The 23,096-nt window shown below is 33.0% G+C and overlaps 1 protein-coding gene and 1 pseudogene across 2 annotated transcripts; one reads left to right on the top strand and one right to left on the bottom strand.

Annotated features, from left to right (window-relative positions):
- The first annotated feature begins 90 nt into the window (after positions 1-90).
- Positions 91-14,436, top strand: LOC128189052 (ATP-dependent translocase ABCB1-like). Of its 2 annotated transcripts, none has more exons than XM_052860476.1 (28): positions 91-413; positions 1,457-1,490; positions 1,797-1,923; positions 2,380-2,555; positions 3,130-3,263; positions 3,583-3,754; positions 4,023-4,147; positions 4,423-4,539; positions 4,933-5,017; positions 5,177-5,290; positions 5,602-5,712; positions 6,010-6,135; positions 6,438-6,641; positions 6,726-6,896; positions 7,132-7,324; positions 7,642-7,778; positions 7,965-8,132; positions 8,290-8,382; positions 8,699-8,860; positions 9,105-9,237; positions 9,927-9,997; positions 10,677-10,777; positions 11,003-11,143; positions 11,547-11,703; positions 12,507-12,704; positions 13,208-13,411; positions 13,626-13,772; positions 13,861-14,436. In XM_052860476.1, exons 1-28 carry the CDS (start codon positions 328-330, stop codon positions 14,059-14,061), a joined length of 3,888 nt encoding a protein of 1,295 aa, XP_052716436.1. In that variant the 5' UTR covers positions 91-327; the 3' UTR covers positions 14,062-14,436. The 2 variants fall into 2 exon arrangements, with proteins under 2 accessions (XP_052716436.1, XP_052716437.1); XM_052860477.1 differs by lacking the exon at positions 91-413 and adding an exon at positions 1,263-1,366.
- Positions 14,437-15,452: 1,016 nt separating this feature from the next.
- LOC128187561 (uncharacterized) lies at positions 15,453-22,431 on the bottom strand (annotated as a pseudogene).
- Between the last annotated feature and the right edge of the window lie 665 nt (positions 22,432-23,096).

Below are 23,096 nucleotides of genomic sequence, written 5' to 3' on the forward strand. Positions count from 1 at the left end.
ATGGTTAATATTCAGCACTGTGACTCATTGTTTGCACTATCTGCAGCTTTAAATAGATATTATACACATACATATAGCTATGAATGTCTACTCAATGGAGAGTTATCTTTCTTCGGTCCAAAGGACTTTAACATGTCTAAGTAAATATTGCAAAGCAAAAGTACTTTTCTGCAACCTGTTTGATAATTACAACATTTGAGTATATAAATTGGATACAGGGAGATACTTTTATTCGACAAAACTTTAATCGCTAGAAACTAGAGAAGCAAACATCCAGTTTGATGAGAGAGACAGGGTATTTGATGTATTAGAACAACACGCTTTACAATGAGTGATACGGATGAGAGAGCACCATTGTTATCTTCGGAAAAAGGAGAAAAATATTCAGAGGAGAAAACCAACGAAAAGAAACAGTAAGTAGTCTTAGAGCTATATATCTACATGTGCATGGAGCAAGTTCAAGGAAAGGGGGCGGGTTTCTTGGTTTCGGAGGATTTTATTACTTCTAAAAGTTAAAAAAAAAATGTGAATACGAAATTACAAACCAAATTTTAAAATTTCTGTTAATTAAATAAATCATTTCTTCTTTCATTTAACGTTTGCAAGACAAAGTCCTTGAATGATGACACCACTCGTTATCGTTACGTCATACCGCTCTCTGACTGTACATATATTGTCAATATACAACAACATGATAATGTATAAGATCTATACATATTACTCATACAATGCATATATATAATCGGTTGAATAAATCAATGGAGTATTTGATTAGTTCAGCCCTGGGAAAGGTGTATATAGCTTAATCATGCCCCCTTCCCCGGCCCGGTGTTTTCTATAAAACTCTGGGTAAGACTAAATAATAGTAAGGCATGTATACAGTTGTTTGTGTAAGAACTGGATAATTCGTTAAAATGTTTAATTTGAATACTTTTTGTAAATTTATTATTTATTATATATTATCTCACTTAATTATTTTTAACTCCCACCCTCACAACAACAAATATAATGATGGTATACCCCCCCCCCTCCCCAACCATATTACATGTATATCGTTGAATACATGTAAATAAGAAGAATGCAGTATCATTGTTGAGAAAGGAACCATATCTGGAAATAAATCAGATATATATCAGGTATTGACTTTTGGGGAATTCGGTAGGAGACCATATCTGGAAATGGTCCAGATATTAACCTTTTAGAATACACATCACAGAAACACAGTGAGCTTTAGGAGTAACTTGGTACGTCGGTTGTTCTTATCAGCTATTCAATGATTCATTGCGGGTATTTATAAACAGAGGGAACAGGTGCCCCCGACCTCTCATTTACTCGCCAACAGCGCCCACATGGACTCGATCTCGAGGTACTTGTCAACATCGTAAGAACTATTTGTCCTTATATTCATAAAATTTGTTGGAATATTGATTTTTTTCTCCATTTTTTGTTATTTTAGGAAATCGGCGAAATCAGCAACTTTCGGACAGCTGGTAAGACAGTATACTGCTAGCTAGCTACTACATGTGTACGATAATGTGGTGTTTATAAGTTCAATATTACAATTTTAAAATGAAATCTGTACAACGGGTGTTGAATGCTTATTTTGTATATTGATATATTCTTGGTCATGCTTACAAGCAACACTGATATTGCATTGCCTGTTCAGATAAGAGTATTTAACTTGGCCGATGCAGGAAATCTTATTAAATGTAATACATGTTAGGTTAAATACACACACATACTCTGTATACACTGCTTAAATGAAAGACTACATAACTATGGTTTCTGCACTATAGTTCCGATATGCCACTGCCTTGGACAAGTTCCTGATCTTCATAGGGAGTGTGTTCGCTATAGCTGTGGGGGGAGGATGGCCAGCCCTGTCTGTTATCTTTGGGGAGCTGACCGACACATTCGTCTCAGGTCTGTATATATACAAACACTGGCCGGGTCCCTCGGAGTGTAATTTCAGCTATACAAATATAGTACTACAGTGTATAGAATCACTGAATTTCATATAGGGGCCAAATTTTAGTGAATTGTCATGGATGGATGTTATTTCGTGTATAGTTTTGTATCATAATATTAACGAGTTAATACTGTTTCGTAATTCGCTGTGGATGTAAGGAGGTTGGGGGTAGGGATATCAAATCTTCGAAAATTGAGTCACCTTGAATTTCATTATTTGTCCATTGTATATTGAAGCTTTATAAACCAGTAATCTTTTTAAAAAAAATTCGCTGTGGATGTAAGAAGGTTGGGGGTAGGGATATCAAATCTTCGAAAATTGAGTCACCTTGAATTTCATTATTTGTCCATTGTATATTGAAGCTTTATAAACCAGTAATCTTTTTAAGATATTTTTATTGTTTAATTAAGGGCCGGGAGGTTTTACATTTATCTGCGTCAATGGAAGCCTCGTTTTAAACGGAACCGGAAACACGACCGGAAACGACTCGTCTTCTGCTGCAGACGAATTTGAAGACAAGATGAGCACCTATGCCTTCTACTATCTGTACATAGCTGCCGTGGTTCTGGTGGCAGGGTACTTGCAGGTGCGGTGTAAACCTCATTTAGTTATTCAAAGAGCACTGTGTTTCAAATTAAGTCAGATATTAATGATAGATATACAATTTATTGCATTTTCAGGGTATAGAATATAAAACACAACAAAAATACGAAAAGTTAAATACATGCATTTGATTTGCAGTTTCATTTTTTGTACAATTTGAAGTTACTGGAAAATCTTCCTTTAGCTGAAAGTTTCATGTTTTATCAGGGAATCGATTTGTAATGATAAAAGGGAGATCAGGTTGAATGCAAGTTTAAACTCATTTTGGTTAGTTCAATCTGGAAAGCTTAAATTATTGCCAATGTGGTTCTTAAATGCTTCAATATCAACGACAAACATGCATACATTCAAAACTCTTTAAATGATCTACATTTACACTTTAAGTATATCTCTATTTATGCATATTTTTATTTATGAGTTTTAATTATGCATGTAACAAAATATCATACGTATATTATCAAACAATGTTTATGCCCAACTTTCAGATATGTTCAGTTTTTCTTACATAGAGATTTATCATCGAACAATGAATTAACGGCAAATTTTTCGACCATTAGATAATGTGTTGGACAACGGCGTGTGAGCGACAGATTCATACGATCCGGAAAGTCTACTTCCGGTCCATAGTCAGACAACAAATTGGATGGTTCGACAAAAATCAAAGCGGGGAGCTGACAACACGCCTAGCAGAGTAAGGGTCCACTTTCAAAATTGAAGTCAATTGACTAAAACTTGATACTTAAGACTAGTACTCAACTCACAAACATTCAGAATTGTCCATGAATAAAATGTGTAATTCTTTTGTACTGAATGAAGATTTCTCTAGACTTTCATGAATAAAAACAATCCGTATTGGTAAAACATTTGACAGTATATTATATGTTATACATATGTTATTCTGATAAGCTGTAAATTTTAAAGAAATCAAGAATTGAGTTGAAATTTACAGTATGTGTGCCATTACCCTTATATTATCCCTTTGATAATTAACACGCTCCCTGTGATTATAGTGATATTAATAAAATCAAGGATGGGCTCGGCGACAAGTTCAGTTTTACCTTCCAATACACAGCGCAGTTCTTCTCGGGATTCGCCATCGGCTTCTGGAAGAGCTGGAAGATGACCTTGGTAATGATGTCCGTGACCCCTATCCTAGCGGTCAGCGCCGCAATCATGTCTGTGGTGAGTGTTTTCTACCTATATACTCTATAAATAACGATTTATACTTTCTAATCGGTGCTCCACTTGTTTATAAATACCAATACAGATATGGTGCAATTATATTCAGATGACTTATAACTATTCCTTGTTTTTATCCATATTAATGTTGTACAATGTTTATCATGGTATATAACTGAAATACACGTAACTATGATAAGTGAAACAAATACAAAAGATAAAATGTAAAGACAACGTTAATGAAGTTTTTTTATGACGTTATAAAATCCAGTTTATCAGGAACTACACGAAAAAAGAGCAGGAGTCCTACGCAGGCGCCGGAAGTGTAGCAGAGGAAGTTTTGTCTTGTATCCGAACCGTCATCTCATTCAACGGACAGCGTCAGGAACAAATTAGGTTAATATTTAGGAGATTTAATTAATCAGAAATATAGCAAAAAATTATGCATAATTGACATAGATCTGTTTTGTTGAGTATGTTATAAGGAATTATGCATGGAATTTTCCCCCAAAGGTAAGGAAATTAAATTCAGCCGAAAAAACGGAAATGCTACTGCTTTTTTAACCAATGTTGCACGAACACATCCCGGTGAGGCTGGAATCTTAATGTTTCGACCGCGATCGCATTATTTTGATCCTTCGTATAAAATGAAGGCCAAACTTCTGTTCTAGATATGAGAGCGCACTGAAGGAAACCCGCAGGATCGGGATCCGGAAGTCTTTCGTCCAGGGGATGATGATAGGCCTCATCATGTTCTTTATGTTCGGAACCTACGCTTTAGCTTTCTGGTGAGTACGTCCAAACACAGGAAATTCCGTCAGCCAATCACACTCTGTAGCATATATTGTTTACCTATTCCGATGACATCAAATGTTACACCACTCGAGATACGATTACTTTATTAACAGTCTTAATTTTTATTTATCTTATTTTTATTGGATGAAAAATCCAGTTTTTCGCAGTTATGTCTACCATTATATTTCCGTTAACTTTGAAAAGAAATTCAATTTTTTTTGCATTCCAATCCAAAGTTGAAACTCATAAACACCGAACCAAATCGAACTTTTTTTAAAAAGAAAGCCTTTTGTCTTATTTGTAAATAAGTACTTTTAGGTAGAATGATTTTAAAAAATCTTAATTCATAAAAGACACATGTTGTAGTTGTTTTGATTGGCTTTCAGGTATGGGTCAGATCAGGTCAAGGATTGGTACCATTCCTACTGTGCCGCCGAGAGAGATGGAATTAGCCCGGGGGAAGTTCTTACGGTAAGGAAAATTACTGCACCATATTTCTGTTAACGGCGTTGCAGCAAAAAAGGAGGTTTGGGGAAACTACCTGCTAAAATATATCTTTAGAAACTTACTTTAGAAGAAGTAATAAGTAGGTTGTACAGTAAAAAGATTTTATTTTTAAATATTTTGCAGGTGTTTTTCTGTGTGATGATTGGCTCTTTTTCTATCGGAAACGCCGCGCCCCACTTGGGCTCAATATTCGGCGCCAAAGGAGCCGCAGCCGAAGTCTTTGAGACCATTGACAATGTGAGACATTTACCGCTATCCTGAATTTTGATTGAATTTTACAAATCATTTATAGTTCGATTTTTAATAGTGTTTATATTGTTATAGGATTTCCAGGACATACGTGTTTTAAGAAACTTTGTCTTTTATAAACAATGTTGATGTCTTTTTGATATAGCTTATTACAAAATTATCAAAAATTTCCAAAAATATATAAGTATATTATACGATAATATCCTGACCCCCAGTAATATTTATTTTTATTTTAAAAAATGGGAATACATGCAAGATATTATTTTTTGTGCCTTATATGTTATTTTTGTACTAAACAGGTGCCCGAAATTGATGGCACATCGGACAAAGGGGAGGTGCCGGTTTCTCTGGATGGTGACATTGACTTTGTGGGGGTGGAGTTTAGCTATCCAACTCGTGAAGAGGTCAAGGTAAAGGCCACACGTTTATGTGCATAGAACATTACTGTCATTCTTAGTTAATTTACCAAATTTTAGAAATTGATTAAATTTATCTCATTCATGAATTGTTAAATTTTCAATTTAAAAAAAATTAAATAATATAAGTTATTTAATTTCTTCATTTGTTTAAATACAAACACAAAACATCGTTAAAGTTGTTAAATATGAACATGATATCAGCTAACTGTCACAATGATCCCATGTATTTGTATACTACACACATACTAATGTTTTTTCTTGTATATAATAAATATTTTTCCATAACAGGTATTGAAGAATTTCAATCTGAATATTGGTCGGGGACAGACTGTTGCATTAGTGGGCTCTAGTGGGTGCGGAAAATCTACCGTGGTCAACCTCATCCAGAGGATGTATGACCCAGACAGCGGAAGGGTGGGTCTCTCTCTCTCTCTCTCTCTCTCTCTCTCTCTCTCTCTCTCTCTCTCTCGGCAGAGCTACATTGTATAAATGATAATTATAAGTGATAAATTATTAATTTAATGATTGAACTGTTTTCATTTTGTTGTCCCAAACTCTGGGAAAATGAGCCAGATCCGTTCTTGTTAATACAATGACTTTAAAAATATTCATGATAATTAAAGACACTGGCAATCAAAGACATTAATCTGCCAATTTGAAAGTTTTATTTTAGTATCTATTAAATAAGCAATATACCGGTATAACTTTGATTTTAGGTTTTGCTTGACGGTAAAAATATAAAAGATCTCAACACATGCTGGCTTCGAAACAACATTGGGGTCGTATCGCAGGAGCCTATTCTGTTCGGAATGACGATCGCAGAAAACATCAAATTAGGAAACACTGACGCTACCATACAAGAAATAGAAGATGCTGCCAAGGCCGCTAATGCTCACGATTTCATAACAAGGCTACCCAATGTAAGCTTGATGGCATATCTAGAAAAGTCGATCTTTATATTCGACAGTATTATACACTAAATAAAATTTATATGCTTTTTACAGGGATATCGAACACTGGTGGGTGAAAGAGGAGCCCAACTCTCCGGGGGTCAGAAACAGAGAGTAGCCATCGCCAGAGCTCTAGTCAGAAACCCGCGAATTCTCCTCTTGGACGAGGCAACATCAGCCCTGGACTCAGAGAGCGAGAAAATAGTCCAGACAGCTCTAGATCAGGTCAGTAATAAGATTGAATCCTGAATGCACTAGGTACAGTGATTCGGCCATATTTATTCGCGTCTAGTACAGTTGAACTTTGATATCTCGAACACTGATATCTCGAATGCAGTGGATATGTTGAAGTAATTTATAAGTCCCAACCACTTATTTTTTGATTCGGTCATATTTATTCACGTCTAGTACATGTACATTTAATGCTTAGTATGCTCTCTTATATTTATTCAACAATTAGGCTCGTCTTGGTAGGACAACAGTGATGATAGCTCATCGACTGACAACGGTACAGAACGCCGATATGATTTACGTGGTGGACCAAGGGGAGATAATCGAGTCTGGTACTCACTCGGATCTAATGGAGAAGAAAGAGTTCTATTATCAGCTGGTGCAGGCTCAGTCCCTGGAGCCCGACGACAATGGTGCTAACGGTAAAGTTGCTAAAGATCCCAGCAAATGGAATAAAACTACATGCATCGTAATTTATGTTGGTAATGTAATTTGCGGACTTTACAGAACTGTATACAAATGCAATAGCCGAACTCAGTCTTCAATATTTTGACCTTTGAAATATTTGATAATAATAATAAAATACAAAACTTGGTAAACAATCTTGTTCCTCTGCTGCTGCAGTGCTACTCAATGGTTTTACATCCTTATTTATATCTTTGATTAAGATTGTTCTTAAAGGAAGACACAGTTTCTCTAAAAAAGCTATGTGTTAAAACTATTATTGTTTTGAATGTAGGAGACGATAATAAAGCTCATATATATAAACGACAAAGGTCCCGTGTGTCGTCATCAGACAAGAGTGACAATCTAGTGAAAAGGCAAACTTCTCGTCAAGTATCTATCACTGAAAAGGGAATATCGAAAGAGAAAGAGGTGAAATTACAAAAATCTATTAATCAGACAAAGTAACAATTGATATACACTATTCGATTAAAACATGTATCTTTGAAATTTTCGCGATGAAATATAAAACCATTTGCTTTTCATTTAAAAACAAACAAGAGGTACAATAACTATATATGCACTGAAGCTGTTGTCTCATTGTATTTTCTGATTTAGGCGGAAGAGAAGGGGGAAGAGGAGGAGGAAGTAGAAAAACCAAAATACTTCCGTATTTTACGAGAAAATTTTCCGGAATGCCCGTTTCTAATTTTTGGCACATTCTTTGCTGCTATTCAGGGAACCACGATGCCGCTTTTTGCCGTGTTTTTTGGAGAAATGATCAAAGTAATTAAAGCTGTATCATCTGAAAAAGTGTATTAAATGTTCCATAAGAGCAGGACTGATATTTTTTTATGAAAAAAAAAATCCTCTGTTACCAGTTAAGACTGCTCTAATCTCATCAAATAATAGTTTACGATCAAAGCATTGGTTTTTTTTGCAGGTATTTATTGATATTTACAATACAGATAATGTGTTTTGGAGTATGATGTTCTTGGCCTTAGGTGGACTGAATTTTGTTTCCAACTTGTTTATGGTGAGATACGGAATATACATGATTAGACCTATAGAACATTTTTTATTTAAACATGTATTTTATTCGAATGGCGTGGTTATTAAAAAAAATTCTGGTAAATGATATGCAAACATGCAAAATTTTTCATTCATATTGTCGTCATTATTAAGTTAAGTTTTTAACTTGAAAATTGTTTTATCAACTTTGGATAATGTAGGGAGAGGGCTAACACAGACTGTGCACGTGCCTGCTGCCTAAACCCATTCTATAAATCATATTGAATATAATAATTGTTGAAATAAAAAAAATGAGGTCATTTTATTACGACTCTTTCCAGCACACAAACTTCGGCATTGCCGGTGAAAGGATGACGTTCAGGCTGAGGCTGAAGATGTTCCGGGCCTACCTCAGACAGGACGCCGCCTACTTTGACGACCCCAAACACGGGACGGGATCCCTGACCACACGGCTCGCGACGGACGCTTCTCTCATCAAAACGGTAAATAAAGAAAGCAGACGACAAATTTTACTGCGAGTGTCAAGGGTAATGAACGTAATTATTCATTGAAAAGAAAATAAACCAACAAAAAATCTCCCCTTTACAATACTGTTTGTTTTTGCAAGTTCAAGCAAAGGGAAAAAAAACTTGCGAATGAAGTACTCTACTTTGAAATAAAACAAATTAAGGAAATACTCCAAGTTGTAAAATATCTTTTATATTAATTTGATGATGTTGATTGCAGGCGACTGGTTTTCGGATAGGCACGATTCTGTCCTCCATCGTTAGCTTGGTTGCGGCCCTGGTGATAGCATTTTACTATGGGTGGAAGCTGGCGCTGGTTGTTCTGGGCGGGGTCCCTATACTGATGTTGTCTAGTGAGTAGAACATGGTCACGCCAAAGAAGATGTTAAAGAGAATGAGAGTTTTCTTTTTATTTCTTGGAATATAAAACAAGTTTTTAGCAACTGTAAGGTTCAGGTGCCCCAAAAAATACAAATTAGCCGTGAAACTACAATTTTTACAGTCTATATTTGTACCAGTTTTATCAATATATGTACATATATGAATGGTAATTATATATTGAACTTGATAAAACATGTTGCAGTGAAAAATTATGATTGGAAAAAGTGCCTGTTGGCAATTTCAGTATATTTCATCGAAAAAGAATCTTCAGACATTTATTTATGATTGGATTTGGTATCCTATTAACTGTTTGAATTTTCATTCTTTAAAGACTATTTTAGCTGCTCTTTAATAGTTCTGGTCAAACATTCTTCAGTAAGTTATTTTCCGAATGGACGATATTAATTGAAATAAGACAATGACACCTTAGAGATGGAAATTGTAAATTGCAAATTTATCTGGCGATGTGTTTTAGGTCTTTTATTGCATAGCCAGCTAGTACAAGACGTACATGTAGAAGTAAAGCCGAATATCAAGTCTTTATTCTCTCACTATTTTGTTAAAACATTAAAACGTTCGATAAACATTTAGTGAGGCGGATTTTAGAATCAACTTGAAGCAGAAATTCGATTGACTTATTGTGAAATATTTATATTCATAGGTAGCTTGCAGATCAAAGTTGTAATGGGTAAACACAAAGATGACCAAAATAAATTAGAAGATGCTGGAAAGGTAACATCCAAACCATTTTATGGAATTCTTATCAGAGGCTCACACTCCATATAATTATTATATCATTATACCCAAATCTTAACAAGTATCAGATAGTTGTAAAACCAGAATTCCATTTCCATAAAGAGTCAAAGCGGAAGTAAATAAGTAGAAAGAAAGTGTACATTGGTCTCTTTTTTATCTGGTATGTAGACGATAAATACTTAAACAATAAAATGCCTTTTTGGTGATTCATTCGGGATATGAAAGGAGCGACATTGCAGGAAAAATACATAGCAGGATATGTATTTTTTTTCTGCATGATCGCTACCTTTATTACCCACGTGAATCACCAAAGAAACATTTTATTGTTTATATTAGCACCTTTCTAATAACTAATTAATAAATTGATTACAAAAGTAAGTAATATTCACTAAATTACTGTTTATGTACATTAGCTAAAATAAACAGCCAAATCGTCTCCTGTGAGACTTTGAGTCTGACATCATCATGATTATTTCGTGCAGTCCGTGATTTTTATAAGGTCGCTGTAGATTTCGACCAATCAATAAACAGGGCGTGTAGATTTCAGTCTGGCTGTTTCTATAGAGCCATGAATGAACTATAAGTTTCCGTAAGAAATAGAGGAAATCATACTTGGTAGTTGTAAATATATACATGTACATTTTATCACTTCTAGATTGCCAGCGAGACAATAGAAAACATCCGTACTGTGCAGTCTCTCGCCAGGGAAAAATATTTCTATGATCTATACTCAGAACATCTAGAGAGCCCTCTAAGGCAAGTCTAAATTATTTAAATGGAGCCATTATATTAAACACAATGTCATGCTTGTTTGCCACAACTGAAAATTCTTTAGAAATAATATGCAATGTTACACAAAAGGACTTCAGAGATACATGTGCTAGTATGATTAGTTATGAATCGTACATTTATATATCAGTTAAAATAGGTTTATCTTAAAGTACTTGAGGTTGAAAAAATATGTCTATTTATTTATTCCAGATCTAACCTGAAACAAGCTCAGTTATATGGATTTGCCTATGGCTTTTCTCAGTGTGTTGTCTTTGCAATGTATGGTGGTGCTTTCCGTTTTGGGGCGTGGCAAGTTAGTGTTGGAGATATGGCACCAGAAAATGTGTACAAGTGAGACAATCTTTACAAAATGAGGCTTTAAAAAAATGTGTAGTTTAGACGTTTTTTTGTGCCCAATAAGGATGTTTCATCTCAAAGTTATAACAAAAAGAAACAGATGAAGGTTTCGAACATTGGAACTACTTCATAACGAAGTGCTGACCGAAATTGTGATACAAACTTCCCTCATCATTGGATGTTCTATTATTCATGCACTAGCTAGAGTTTGTTAATATACCAGAAATAACTTCTAAGAACATTCATATGAAATTACTGACAATTAACAGCATATAATGAATAATAAATATTGATTTAAACATATATTTGCCCTTGACAATCAACAAATTTTATAATTTTTATGGCTATATATTAGATGCCCTTATTATTTTAAACATTCTACTGTAACACATTGTAGGGTGTTTTTCGCCATTGCTTTCACCGGAATGACAATTGGACAGGCCAGTTCTTTCTTGCCAGATTATTCCAAAGCTCAGCATGCTGCCGGAATACTATTCAAAGTTCTGGAAACTATTCCTGGAATAGACATATACTCCTCCAAAGGAACATACATGGTTTGTTTATATATGCCTAGAATCTTTGGAAACAATACACTGTTTTTACACATATACAAATATTTCTACGTGAAATGACTCAGATTCCAAACCGTTTTCAGAGATTTTGAAATTACCAGGAAAATATGGTATCAAACTTCTTATTCATTTTATAACAAATTAAACTAATTAATTAAGCCAGTTTAATATAGCAATCTTATGATTAAAAATCTAACTAGAGACCAAAATGTAATTTCAGATCCTATTATATAAATAGTGCCTGTTTGGGAGGGTAACAGTTGAAATTGACACCCCGAGAAAACCATTGTCAACCGACGTGAAGCTGAATGAATATACTGAATGTCTTAATTTTAAAGAAAACATCACTGCTTTTAGATAGGAATAACATGAATTCTAAGGCGAACCGTACGCGCATGATTTTCGCGCATGTAACAATTCGTAATGTTACCCGTTGCTAAGTGCGTTGCTAACGCTGAGGGTAATAGAACAGATTATGAACTGCGTCTAAACCAATCAGATTTCAGTATTTAACATGAAAGTATAACAATATTTATTATTTCATTCTTTCGTGAACGGTCAAACCTTAATTCCATCATAATATTGACATTATTAAAAAGTGATTTTATTTGATGAGCTTGATAAACTCAATATCTTTAATTGAGAACATTCTAGTATTTATATGTAGATCTCATACACTAAATGTAAATAGTATCCCGTTGATTTATGCTGAAAATACACCATTATCTCGAAAAATCGTGCTTAACATTCATATCATTATAATTTTCTGAACGGATTCTTTTCAGACCACTGTGGATGGGAGAGTTGTCTTCAAAAACGTGTCGTTTAGCTATCCCATGAGGCCCGAGGTGAGAGTCCTGAAGTCCCTAAGTTTCACAGTGGAGTCCGGGCAAACGGTAGCCCTGGTGGGGCCCAGTGGGTGTGGCAAGTCCACCGCCATCTCACTGCTCCAACGAATGTACGATGTAGAGGACGGAGAAATAGTAAGATTTATGTTGAAACAGCCTTTACAGAAATAGTAAGATTTATATTGGGACAACCTTTACAGAAATAGTAAGATTTATATTGGGACAACCTTAACAGAATTGCTATATAAATGATGTTTTATATTTTTGAAAATTATTAAAAGCTCTCTGTAAACCTGGGGAGAGTAACAGTAAACTAGAGAAGGGTATTAATGAATACTGTATAAAGGGAAATATTCGTCATCGTTTAATTTTTGCCCCTTTTGCCCTCGTTGTCGACGTCAGCAGGCGAATTTAAGACTGGGCGAATTTCAATATCTCAAGTTATATCCCTCTTTAACTGTGGGTGAATTCAAACTGTTTGCAAGTGTAGAAAGGCAAAAACTACACGGGGCGAAAAATAACCCTGTATACAGTATTCAGAAAATAAAAATTAACTGTTAAGTTTTATACACTACGAATATGTGAAGTGTAGTTCTTGCATAAGATGAAGTGGTAGAGCCGGTTGTTTTATATTCCAGAATTTAGATGGGAGGGATATCCGGGATCTGAACTTGAACCGTCTCCGTTCGTTCATTAGTGTTGTCAGCCAGGAACCCATTCTGTTTGATTGTAGTATTCGGGAGAATATATCATATGGCTTGGACACAGATGTAGGAATGGATGACGTAATAGAAGCAGCAAGGAAAGCCAACATTCATGACTTTATCACAAGTCTTCCCGCGGTTAGTACTTCAAGACCTTGTTGAAAATAATTCTTTTGTTTGAAAATTAAAATGATTCACATTGCACAAAGAAGATTATTAAAATAATTTACAAATGAGAAGGAAAATAGAGTAAGGGAACGTTTTAATTAGAATAAAATGAATGTTTCATAACAAGGATAGGATAAAAAGATGTTGAGTGAATTGTTGATAATGTCGTTAATAATTTTCAAAGGGGTATGAGACAGTTGTTGGAGAAAAGGGCACACAGCTGTCTGGGGGACAAAAACAGAGAGTAGCGATAGCGCGTGCCATCGTGCGCAACCCTAAGATACTGCTTCTGGATGAAGCAACTTCTGCTTTAGATAGCGAATCAGAAAAGGTAAAATACTTGTTTGATGTTTGTTTGTGCCCTTTTAACCCTTTTTGTCGAGTGAATCAATAAAACTTCTTTTTAATTGGTTAAACAGCAAGTTCAGGCAGCTTTGGACGCCGCCCAGAAAGGTCGGACGTGTATCGTGATAGCTCATCGCCTGTCAACGATACAGAACTGTGACGTCATTTTTGTGATTGATGATGGACAGGTTGTTGAGAGTGGCTCTCACCAGGCGCTGTTGTCGTTAAAGGGAGTGTATTCCGCTCTCGTCAGCGCTCAGCAATTTACAAAATAACCATCATAGCTTTAGGATGATCAGTTTACATGTTGTGATTTGTATGTCTTATTGATTGAACGTCTTTCTTCTGATTTGTAGTTGCTGGTCAATGAATTTGGTTTAATTTTGTTCTTTGTGTGAACAAAAGAATCAAAGACGCACATTTTATCTATATTAGTTTATCAATCAAAAGCTAAAAAATGAAAGACGTATTTTAATAGATGAAAATTTTATACACAGGGACACAAATGCTCTGTTGAAGTTTCCTATTGACTTAAATATTTTTTTTTAGAATAGATAAAAACCAGTGCGTATATGAAACCATTTTTGATATGTGTTTAAATAATTAACTGTTGTAAATGAAATCTATGTAATCATGAATTTATTCGATTAGAAATACAAATACACGTCAACAGTACAAGGGAGGCGCATTGCAAGACTAGTCCACACTCGACAAAACCGTTGTGATGTATCATTCTCTGTGAGAACAAATCATTCTTTGTTTTTATAAAAATATGATTTGAAATAAAATATTTATTACAAAAATAACTCTCTTTTCATTAGTTTAATCCAAAAAGGATCCGAGATTCATATTAAGTTTTGACATCAAATTCGATAATAAATCGCTTATGGTCAAATTTTAAGGCACTATATATTGTTAAACAAATGGTGACAAGTATCTTCTCGCATGAAAGAAGATGTTAATATTAAACAAAACTTTGTCCTTTAACTTCATATGTATGCATATTATATAATATTGTTTTGTGAAGATGGTAAGATGAAGTTATGTCTGATATATATCTAAATATAAAGTTTAACATAATATTGTATACTACATACTAATGTACAAACCAACGCCAATAGTGCTATCACAAACGAAGAGTATTAACTAATTATACAATTTTCACAACTATTAAGATTAACTTTGTTTACTGTGACTGCATTAAATTGAATTTTGCGAGAAAGCTTTCATGATCAAGTGGTTTCCAAGTTAAAAAAATTGATAGCCCAAATTCAGTGACATTCGCTTTAGATGGACTGTAATTACGTTTATTGAAATTTTGCATCAGTTTTGAATGTCAAGTGTCCTATAAATTTAGTATTTATAAACATACAAACGATGGATTAAACTTATACTAGTAAATGGTTTCTCTCTATAGCTCTACGGCATGTCAACGCGAATTTTAGAGGTACAGATCTGCAGCTAAAGAAACACAAACAACATTTTGATTAAATTGGACTTGGCAAATTTTATTTCTAGTTTATTAGCAGGGGACACCATCAACGGGACCCAAATAAAAAAGTTTGCTCGATGACAAAGAGCGACAACTAAGCTTGTATAGCAAATCAATACTTCTATTTTCAGAATGATATCATACCTGTCTGAAAAAAATTTGATTACAATCACTTATACTCTTTTGAAAGGTTCAAATAAGCCACATATTAAAAATTTACTGACACCTCGACTTAAAATCTGGAAATGATCAACTTTAAGGCCTGTCGTTGCAAATCAGTTAAATTTTAAAAATTCCAATTTATTTTCTGGATTACAATGCAACGATCTTTAAAACTAATTCCAACATCTTCTGATCAAGCCACACAATTATATATTGACCGCTCATTCATAATAAATTTATTTTATTTAACCTTGACAGTATAAACTGTACTTTTCTTTTATTCTCTCCTCTTTTTCAGGGAAAGTGTCTTTAACTCATGATCTTAAATAAGAAAACGCGTACATGTATGAACAACTTGCATAGCTATTTTTCATCAGTATTTTTTAAATAAAGAAACTTTGAATACAATGTGGAAAGCCAGAGACTTCAGTTAGTGATCCGATGAAGAATCATGAGTTTTCATGAGCGTTGATGTAGAAATTTTTACCAAAAGAAATAGAAATATGGCAATGCCTTCTTAAAACATCTTTGGCAGAGTGACAACCGAACAGATCTATCTATGATATCGATAGTGTGCTATAGTAATTTCCCATTATGTATTCATTTAAGGAAGAAAAAGTGTATTTGGATTATCCAAATAATTTTGAAATTCATGACAAAAATTAGAACATTCAGGAAAAGATCAGAATATACAATACCGAAGATATATCAAGGATAAAGCTATTGTCTGTTTTCCTTCGAACTTGTATACTAAACATGTTATTTTCACTAATCTTGGAAGTGTTTGTATAAAAAGAATAATATTGTTGTTTATCGAATTAATAACTTGACGTTCTAAAAAATATTGTTTACTTCCTCGTTATCGTTTCTTTTTCTGTAAGAGGAAAGAAACTGAAATAAGCAACGACTATTGCTTTTAAAGTTATTTATCAGGAAAACACCCGTCTTTGCCAGTCTTAAATGATCTGTATTGTCTACTGGACTGTACGATATCCGACCTGATTATTTTGTTGAGTGCAGTTTCGTTCCATTTAGAGTTGTTAACTATGTAATAGTATACATCAGTTACTATTGAAAGAATAATTTAAAATTGTTTTGTGTACAAATTAATAATTTGTGTGTTTGTACATTTTGAGCTTTGTTGTTTTGTTCTTTATACCATTCATAAAGCAAAATTTGATGAAGTTTTTAAATACTGTAATTTTATTTAAAATATTCCGGTTATACCGTTACACTTTAAAATATTTTGAATACTTTTGCACCTATTACGATAAAATACTTTGAAACTACATGTCAAGGACATTACTCTAAAGATTTAAAAGGAGGAGGTCCTAATAATGGTGACTAAAACACTTACTATTCTTTACTAGCTAATGCCCATTTAAGACAGCTGGTTTGAAAATGAGTTCATTTTTCTTTTTTCTGTTTTTCTTTGCTTGTCGAGAACATTCTCCAAACGTTAGAGTGTACAGGCACAGAGGTGTATTAACAGAATAAAAAAAGAACTATATATGATAAGAGTTCAATTTGGCCCCCATAATGCGCCATTTCTTAAGTGTTTCGGGTACAATAAAATGTTAACTAATTTCTTAGAAGAGTTGATATAAAATATATTTTTCATCTTTTTATTTGATTTATTTGCACTCACTGGCAGTATATGACGTCAGAAGTGACGCCATTTCTATAATTCAATCAATATCAGCCAAAAATTGACATTTTTCTTATCTATTTAAGAATGGGAAATATAGAGCGCATGCTTGAACAAGGACATTTTTTTTGTCACTTATCAGTCATCTCTGATTAAAATATTTTATTTATTCAAGAATGCGGTCTGTGTTTTCGGAAGGAAAAACTGCTTGAAAACAAGCTGTTTTACGCTAAAAATGCAAAAATGGCGGGAAAAGATTGTCTCTACAATGTCATATTTCTAAATTGTGGGCACTTAAACCAAAATGAATATTATGTAAACTCATCACTTACATATCTGTACTAAGAAAACAAAGAATGATAGTAAAATGATGATGTTCATTTTAGGGGGCCATTTTAGGCCCTTATCATATATAGTCCTTTGAAATTTAAAATCATTTGAAAAGAAAAATAAAAGATAACCCCTAGCTACCTAAATGATATATTATTAACAATACCTTTGGAAGAACCATACATATTATCCGTGTATGATACACACATGCATAAGAAACTTTGGTGTGACTTTTTATAACTCACTTTTAAACTTTTTATTTTTACTATTGAAATTTATTTCATTGGCAGAGTTCAAAGCTTTATCAAAGTCAAATTTATTTTGACAAATTGTTTGATTCGTGTGACGTTGGCCAATTGCAAACCCATTTGAGAGCATATGCCTTTGGTCATTATACAGCATGCAATGAAAGCACCAAAGCAATAATCCATGCATTCATTTAAAACACACAATTAGCCTGTTTATTTTAGGTGCAACATTTGTAATGCTGAGATGTCGGTAATATTTCCCGTAAAAACAACCGAAAATTCTCTTTTTACTAATTTCAAAGGATTAAATTTAAAAAGGCTCTAATTTTAAATTGGTAAAATGATGTGATGAAAACCAAATTAAATTGACAGGAAGAATTTCAGGAAGGATAAAAAGAAAAAGCAGAATATTTCCTTAAAATGAACTTTATTTTATGAATTAAAAGTGGAATATTTTCCCTTTAAGTTATGGGAAGATATCTCTAGAATTTTTTGACGCATGTTAAAAGCAACAAGGATGTATTTATGAAACCTTTGACCAAAAATTAAATACGAATTGTATTGCAATTGATTCTATCTTTATATAACTGTTAACATTAAAACAAAAAATCAATCGATCTGGTTTTCAAGTTAGTAGAAGAATAAACTTTGAAAAATGTTTATTAAAAGGAAAAGGTCTGGTGATGTAAACAACATGAAAATACACGAATGGTGACTAGATATAAGTTGAAAGATTTCCCCAAATAAGCTTTAATTTATGTCAATATTTCCGAGTGAAAATAGGGGAAACGCAATATCATTATCATGATAATGGCATTTTTACCTTTTAAACGATTCCAACTCTTCATTGACAAAAGGTTCGTGTTTTGATAAACAAAATCAACAAAATGTAAATTGGAAACTCTGTATTAAACAGCCCTTTTTAAAAAATGGATATACCTGTACTTTTAATTGATTAAGCCGGGAAAAAAATATTAATATTAAAAAAGAAAAACCATCAACAATTTGGCTCAAAGCTTAAAACGTTAAGGAAACTCAAGTGGTGTGCCAAACATCGCTGCAGTTCGAAAAAACAAAGGGGTTTGGTGGGCTATTATTCTTCGTGATTCCTATTATGGAAAAAATAATATATACCATAAATCTTACAAGACTAGCTGATAAAGTTTATACAAATTAGAAAAAAAACCACACTCTATATATAAATAAAAAAGAAAAAATATAACATTAAACTTGCCTTCTTGAAACATATTTTGGGTGGTGTGAAAACTGATTCATTTTTAATTCCCAAAGCCATGTTGTAGAAACGGGTCAAAGTAAGTGAATCTACAATAAGAATTACATGAATGTGATGAAATAATTTAGTGACAGCATTTTCAATAAAAAAAATTTAAGAAACAATATGCCTTTTTTCCCCACATGGTTTAAGGAGCAAAAACACGAAGAGATTAAAGACGCAACCCGTCACGACCTAGATTAAAATGTTGACCTATGCTCAGGTAATCAAATTTTTATATTTTGGCTTTTTCTTAACAGTGATCACACAGCTCTTTGGCCATCTAAGAAAGTAAAAAAAAATTATAATCCTTATCAATGAAAAAACTAAATCTCTCATACACCAGAATATTGATACAAAGTTTGTATTTCCATTAGTTGAGAGTGCTGTAGTGATTAAAAATGCTACATAATTATTATTAATCACAAACATTGCAAATAATGACACTGAGTTGACACGGTTGAGATTTCAACCCAAGGATATGGTGGTTACGGAAGCTTTGCATATACCTTTTCTACATTAACTCTTGTTGACTTAATAATTATAATATAAGATTCAGTACCGTTGCAGTTCATTTCCAGTTCAACAGGAGTGCAGCTTTTGCCAACAGTGTAAGAAGCATGGCAACGCTTGTCCGCAACCATATAAGTGTTCAGCGTAGTGATCTCAGGAAAAACTCCCATGAAAGATTTCCGTACCAACTTTCCTTCTACACATATATGTAAAAAAGAAACGTTATCACAAATGTGCATAAACTAAATGTCCGATAGGTTTTTCAATGTTATAATCTTAAAAATCAGTTTGCTTTAAAAATGTGAAAATATGTATGATATCTAATTTTATGAGTGGTTGCTTGTGGTCATTTTTAGACTATATTGATAACCTGAAGACAAATGTTAGCTCTCTTTAAAGATATGGTAAAATATGTAAACTTTAAAGCTAAAACATGTGAATTGTTTTTCACTGAATATTAGTTTACAAATTCAAAAATAAAGAATTGATAATAAATCTTATGGCTAATTCAACATTGTAATTACCAACTCTCTTTAAGGGTTCATATGAGTACTGTAATTATGCAGCTATTGTAATTGTTACCACCCAGAAGAAGAACGATCTAAATTCTTTCTATAAAAGTGATTTTCATGTACGTTTTACATAAGATATGTACGTTTTACATAAGATTTCTTTTTTGATTTTAAACTAAATCTGCACATTTTTTTTAAATACGTGTCATATTTGTGAACCGTTTCAAAATATTGTTCCTTTCAATACATCATATAGCATAGATAAAAGGGGAGAATACATGTCTTGTAAGAGATAAACGATTTTATAAATTATGCAAACATAAGCTTTGTTTTTATTTGCCTTCAATTAATTATGAAGCGTACTTCAACAGTTGACAAATCAATTGAAATTTACCATATATTAGTAAAAAAAATAGTCAAACCTGCAAAGCAAAACTCAGGAAAATAAGATGCGTGCGACACGTTACACACCCCTTTGGCCCATGTGTATGACATATTCTGAAATGACGAAAAAATCCAGGTATGTATCGTTCAATAATTGTTTTCTCTTTTGTTTGGTGTCTTTTTTTAGATTTTGGATTATAAGATTATTTTTGATTTATAATTCAAACTTTTATTTATTCATTACCAGATAAATAAAAAAAGGTTTTGAACAATATTTAATAATTTTTATTATATACAAAATAATTTTCAAAGTATAAAAAGGCATATATACTTGTTATTTTAAAACTAAAATTCACTTACGGCTCGGTAGTCGTTAATGACGTCATATCCATTGTTCATTGTATTATCAAAAACATGGAAAGCTTCTCGTTTGGTCACAGCATCGTAAGACGTATTCTGAAAATACATCTTTTTGTATTGAATTGCTTAATTTCATTATGTTGGAATGGGCTTACAATTATCTCAATACATTATATGATATCCCAATCCCGCCAAAAGTAATAGATTGCGATAACATTCATTTGGGTTTTTTTCCTGTGTCAGAAATTTGTGTCGTAAAAAGCATAAAAGCAAATTCAAAAATTTAGAAGGAAAATAACGAACCAATTTTGACAGGTAAAAAATTATTAAAGTTGTTAAAACCTCAAAAATAATAACTTTGAAATCACAGATATACCTACTTGTACAACATTCCTTCCTCGAGCCCCAGGGACAAAAGATAGTTCATCAATATAAGTTTCTAGCTGAGAAGGAATACAACACTGAAACTGAACTGTCTCCAGAAATGATGAGGCACCCCATGCGACTAGTAAGAAAACGAATACATCTTGTCAACTTACTAAATGCAAGGACGAGAGTGACCGAGCTTTTAGTTTATCTAAATTTAAATATGACGCTTTCAGTCTTACAGAAAGGCATAATGTTATTTCCTTGTATTTTATTTGGGAAAATTGATTGGAATGGTTCACATTTCCTGTTAATTTTTGGTCTAAAAAATTGAAATCATTTAAAGGGGCCTAGACACAATTTGAGACCAATTTTTATGTATAAAAACATGATAGCGTCGATATCAGTTCTTAAATTGCCATTAAAGTTACTATAATGTACGTCTCCTTTTGAGCAGGCAGTCACACCAAAATATAAAGTTAGGCATTTTTCCTTTCTTTGTTACATGCAATATCGATACATTTAGACAATCGGTCTACTTCAGACTACCGAAGGCTCAAGAATATGTATACTGACCTATGGCGTCGTGGATCCATCGTGTATTTCACTGAACCCATGCCATGTTTTTGTCTGTATATAGTGTATTTTGCAGTTGTTGAAAGGTCTATAAATATTTTCATCACAAAAGCAACTTTTAATACTTATATTGAACATCTGGGCTTTTATATATGTCTAAAAATATCAATTGCATGTGCAGTAAAACACGCTTGTAACAAAAAATCTATCTCTCTACTCCACATCTTTTCTCAATTAAATTGCTTAAATGATTAATTATTGAACCAACGATTGCAGTAGTTCGATGTAACGGAAGTTTTGCATGTTTCCTTTTACTTGTGACTCTTATAAAATATCAAACAAGGAATAACAAAAATCAAAAATTGTCATTTAAAAAAAAACAATCGTTAAGAACTTTTCAAACGTGATAATTCGATTTAAAACTATCACTTTTTTTTATTTTCAAAGTCTGGAACGTGTAAAGATTTTGATTCTGTATATACACATTAAGGTAAGGAACAATATTTCAAACCAGTGTATGGACCCATTAAATAAATTAAACAACTTGAACAATAGAAATAAAGTCAGATAGAAATAAAGCTGAATATCCATAATTTTTTTATGGCATTATTATTGTATTATGATGACCTATGTATATATACAGGTTCTGTGAATCATTTCGTAAGGTTTGATGGGTTTGATTGGCTGAAACTTTGTGTTGTGTATGTATAGTAGGTAGATCTCATGATGTAATTTAAATGGTTGCTCTCTGTTTAATGCTACAAATACCAGTTACCATCATCTCGGAAAATTCTGCTTGACAGAGATATTATAATTTTAATTGCTTATGTATGTATTAATATTTAAAATAAGTTCTTTGTAAATCTGGGTAAAAGTAATTGTAAACCAAAGAGGAAAGTTTTTTATTAATATTCCAAAAACAAAAATTTACATAAATGAATGTTTCATAACAGGGATAGGATAAAAAAAATTAACAACAATTCAACAAAACATCCAATTGCAGGCAACTTTAGATGCCGGTATATAAAAGAATAACGAACCCCGTAGAATAATGACCGTGGGTCATCACCAGCTGTTGAATAATTGAATATTTTAACGAAAAAGACTCAGGGGTCATTTTTCTTCATGTAAAACGTGATCAAAAATGACCGAAAAATGATCCCCGTCGTAAGAATAGATATGGGTTACCCCATATCCCAGGTATCTGACTTTGAATACTCAGCCGATTTTAAAGTAAAAAACACCGAACTTGTTAAGAAATCGCTTTATATAGTTTTTCATATCCATAGCAAACACAGTTATTTTCACGCAAAATGATTGTTAACAGTTAGATTGCTTCTCTAGTCGACATATGGCAGGAAAATGACGTTGCACTAACATAAAAATCTGCAGAACTGTACTTGTTACTTTACCATGAATAATACTAAACAACATTTTATATAGCTT

This window comes from Crassostrea angulata, chromosome 6 (genome assembly GCF_025612915.1).
Source record: "Crassostrea angulata isolate pt1a10 chromosome 6, ASM2561291v2, whole genome shotgun sequence".
NCBI lineage: Eukaryota > Metazoa > Mollusca > Bivalvia > Ostreida > Ostreidae > Magallana > Magallana angulata.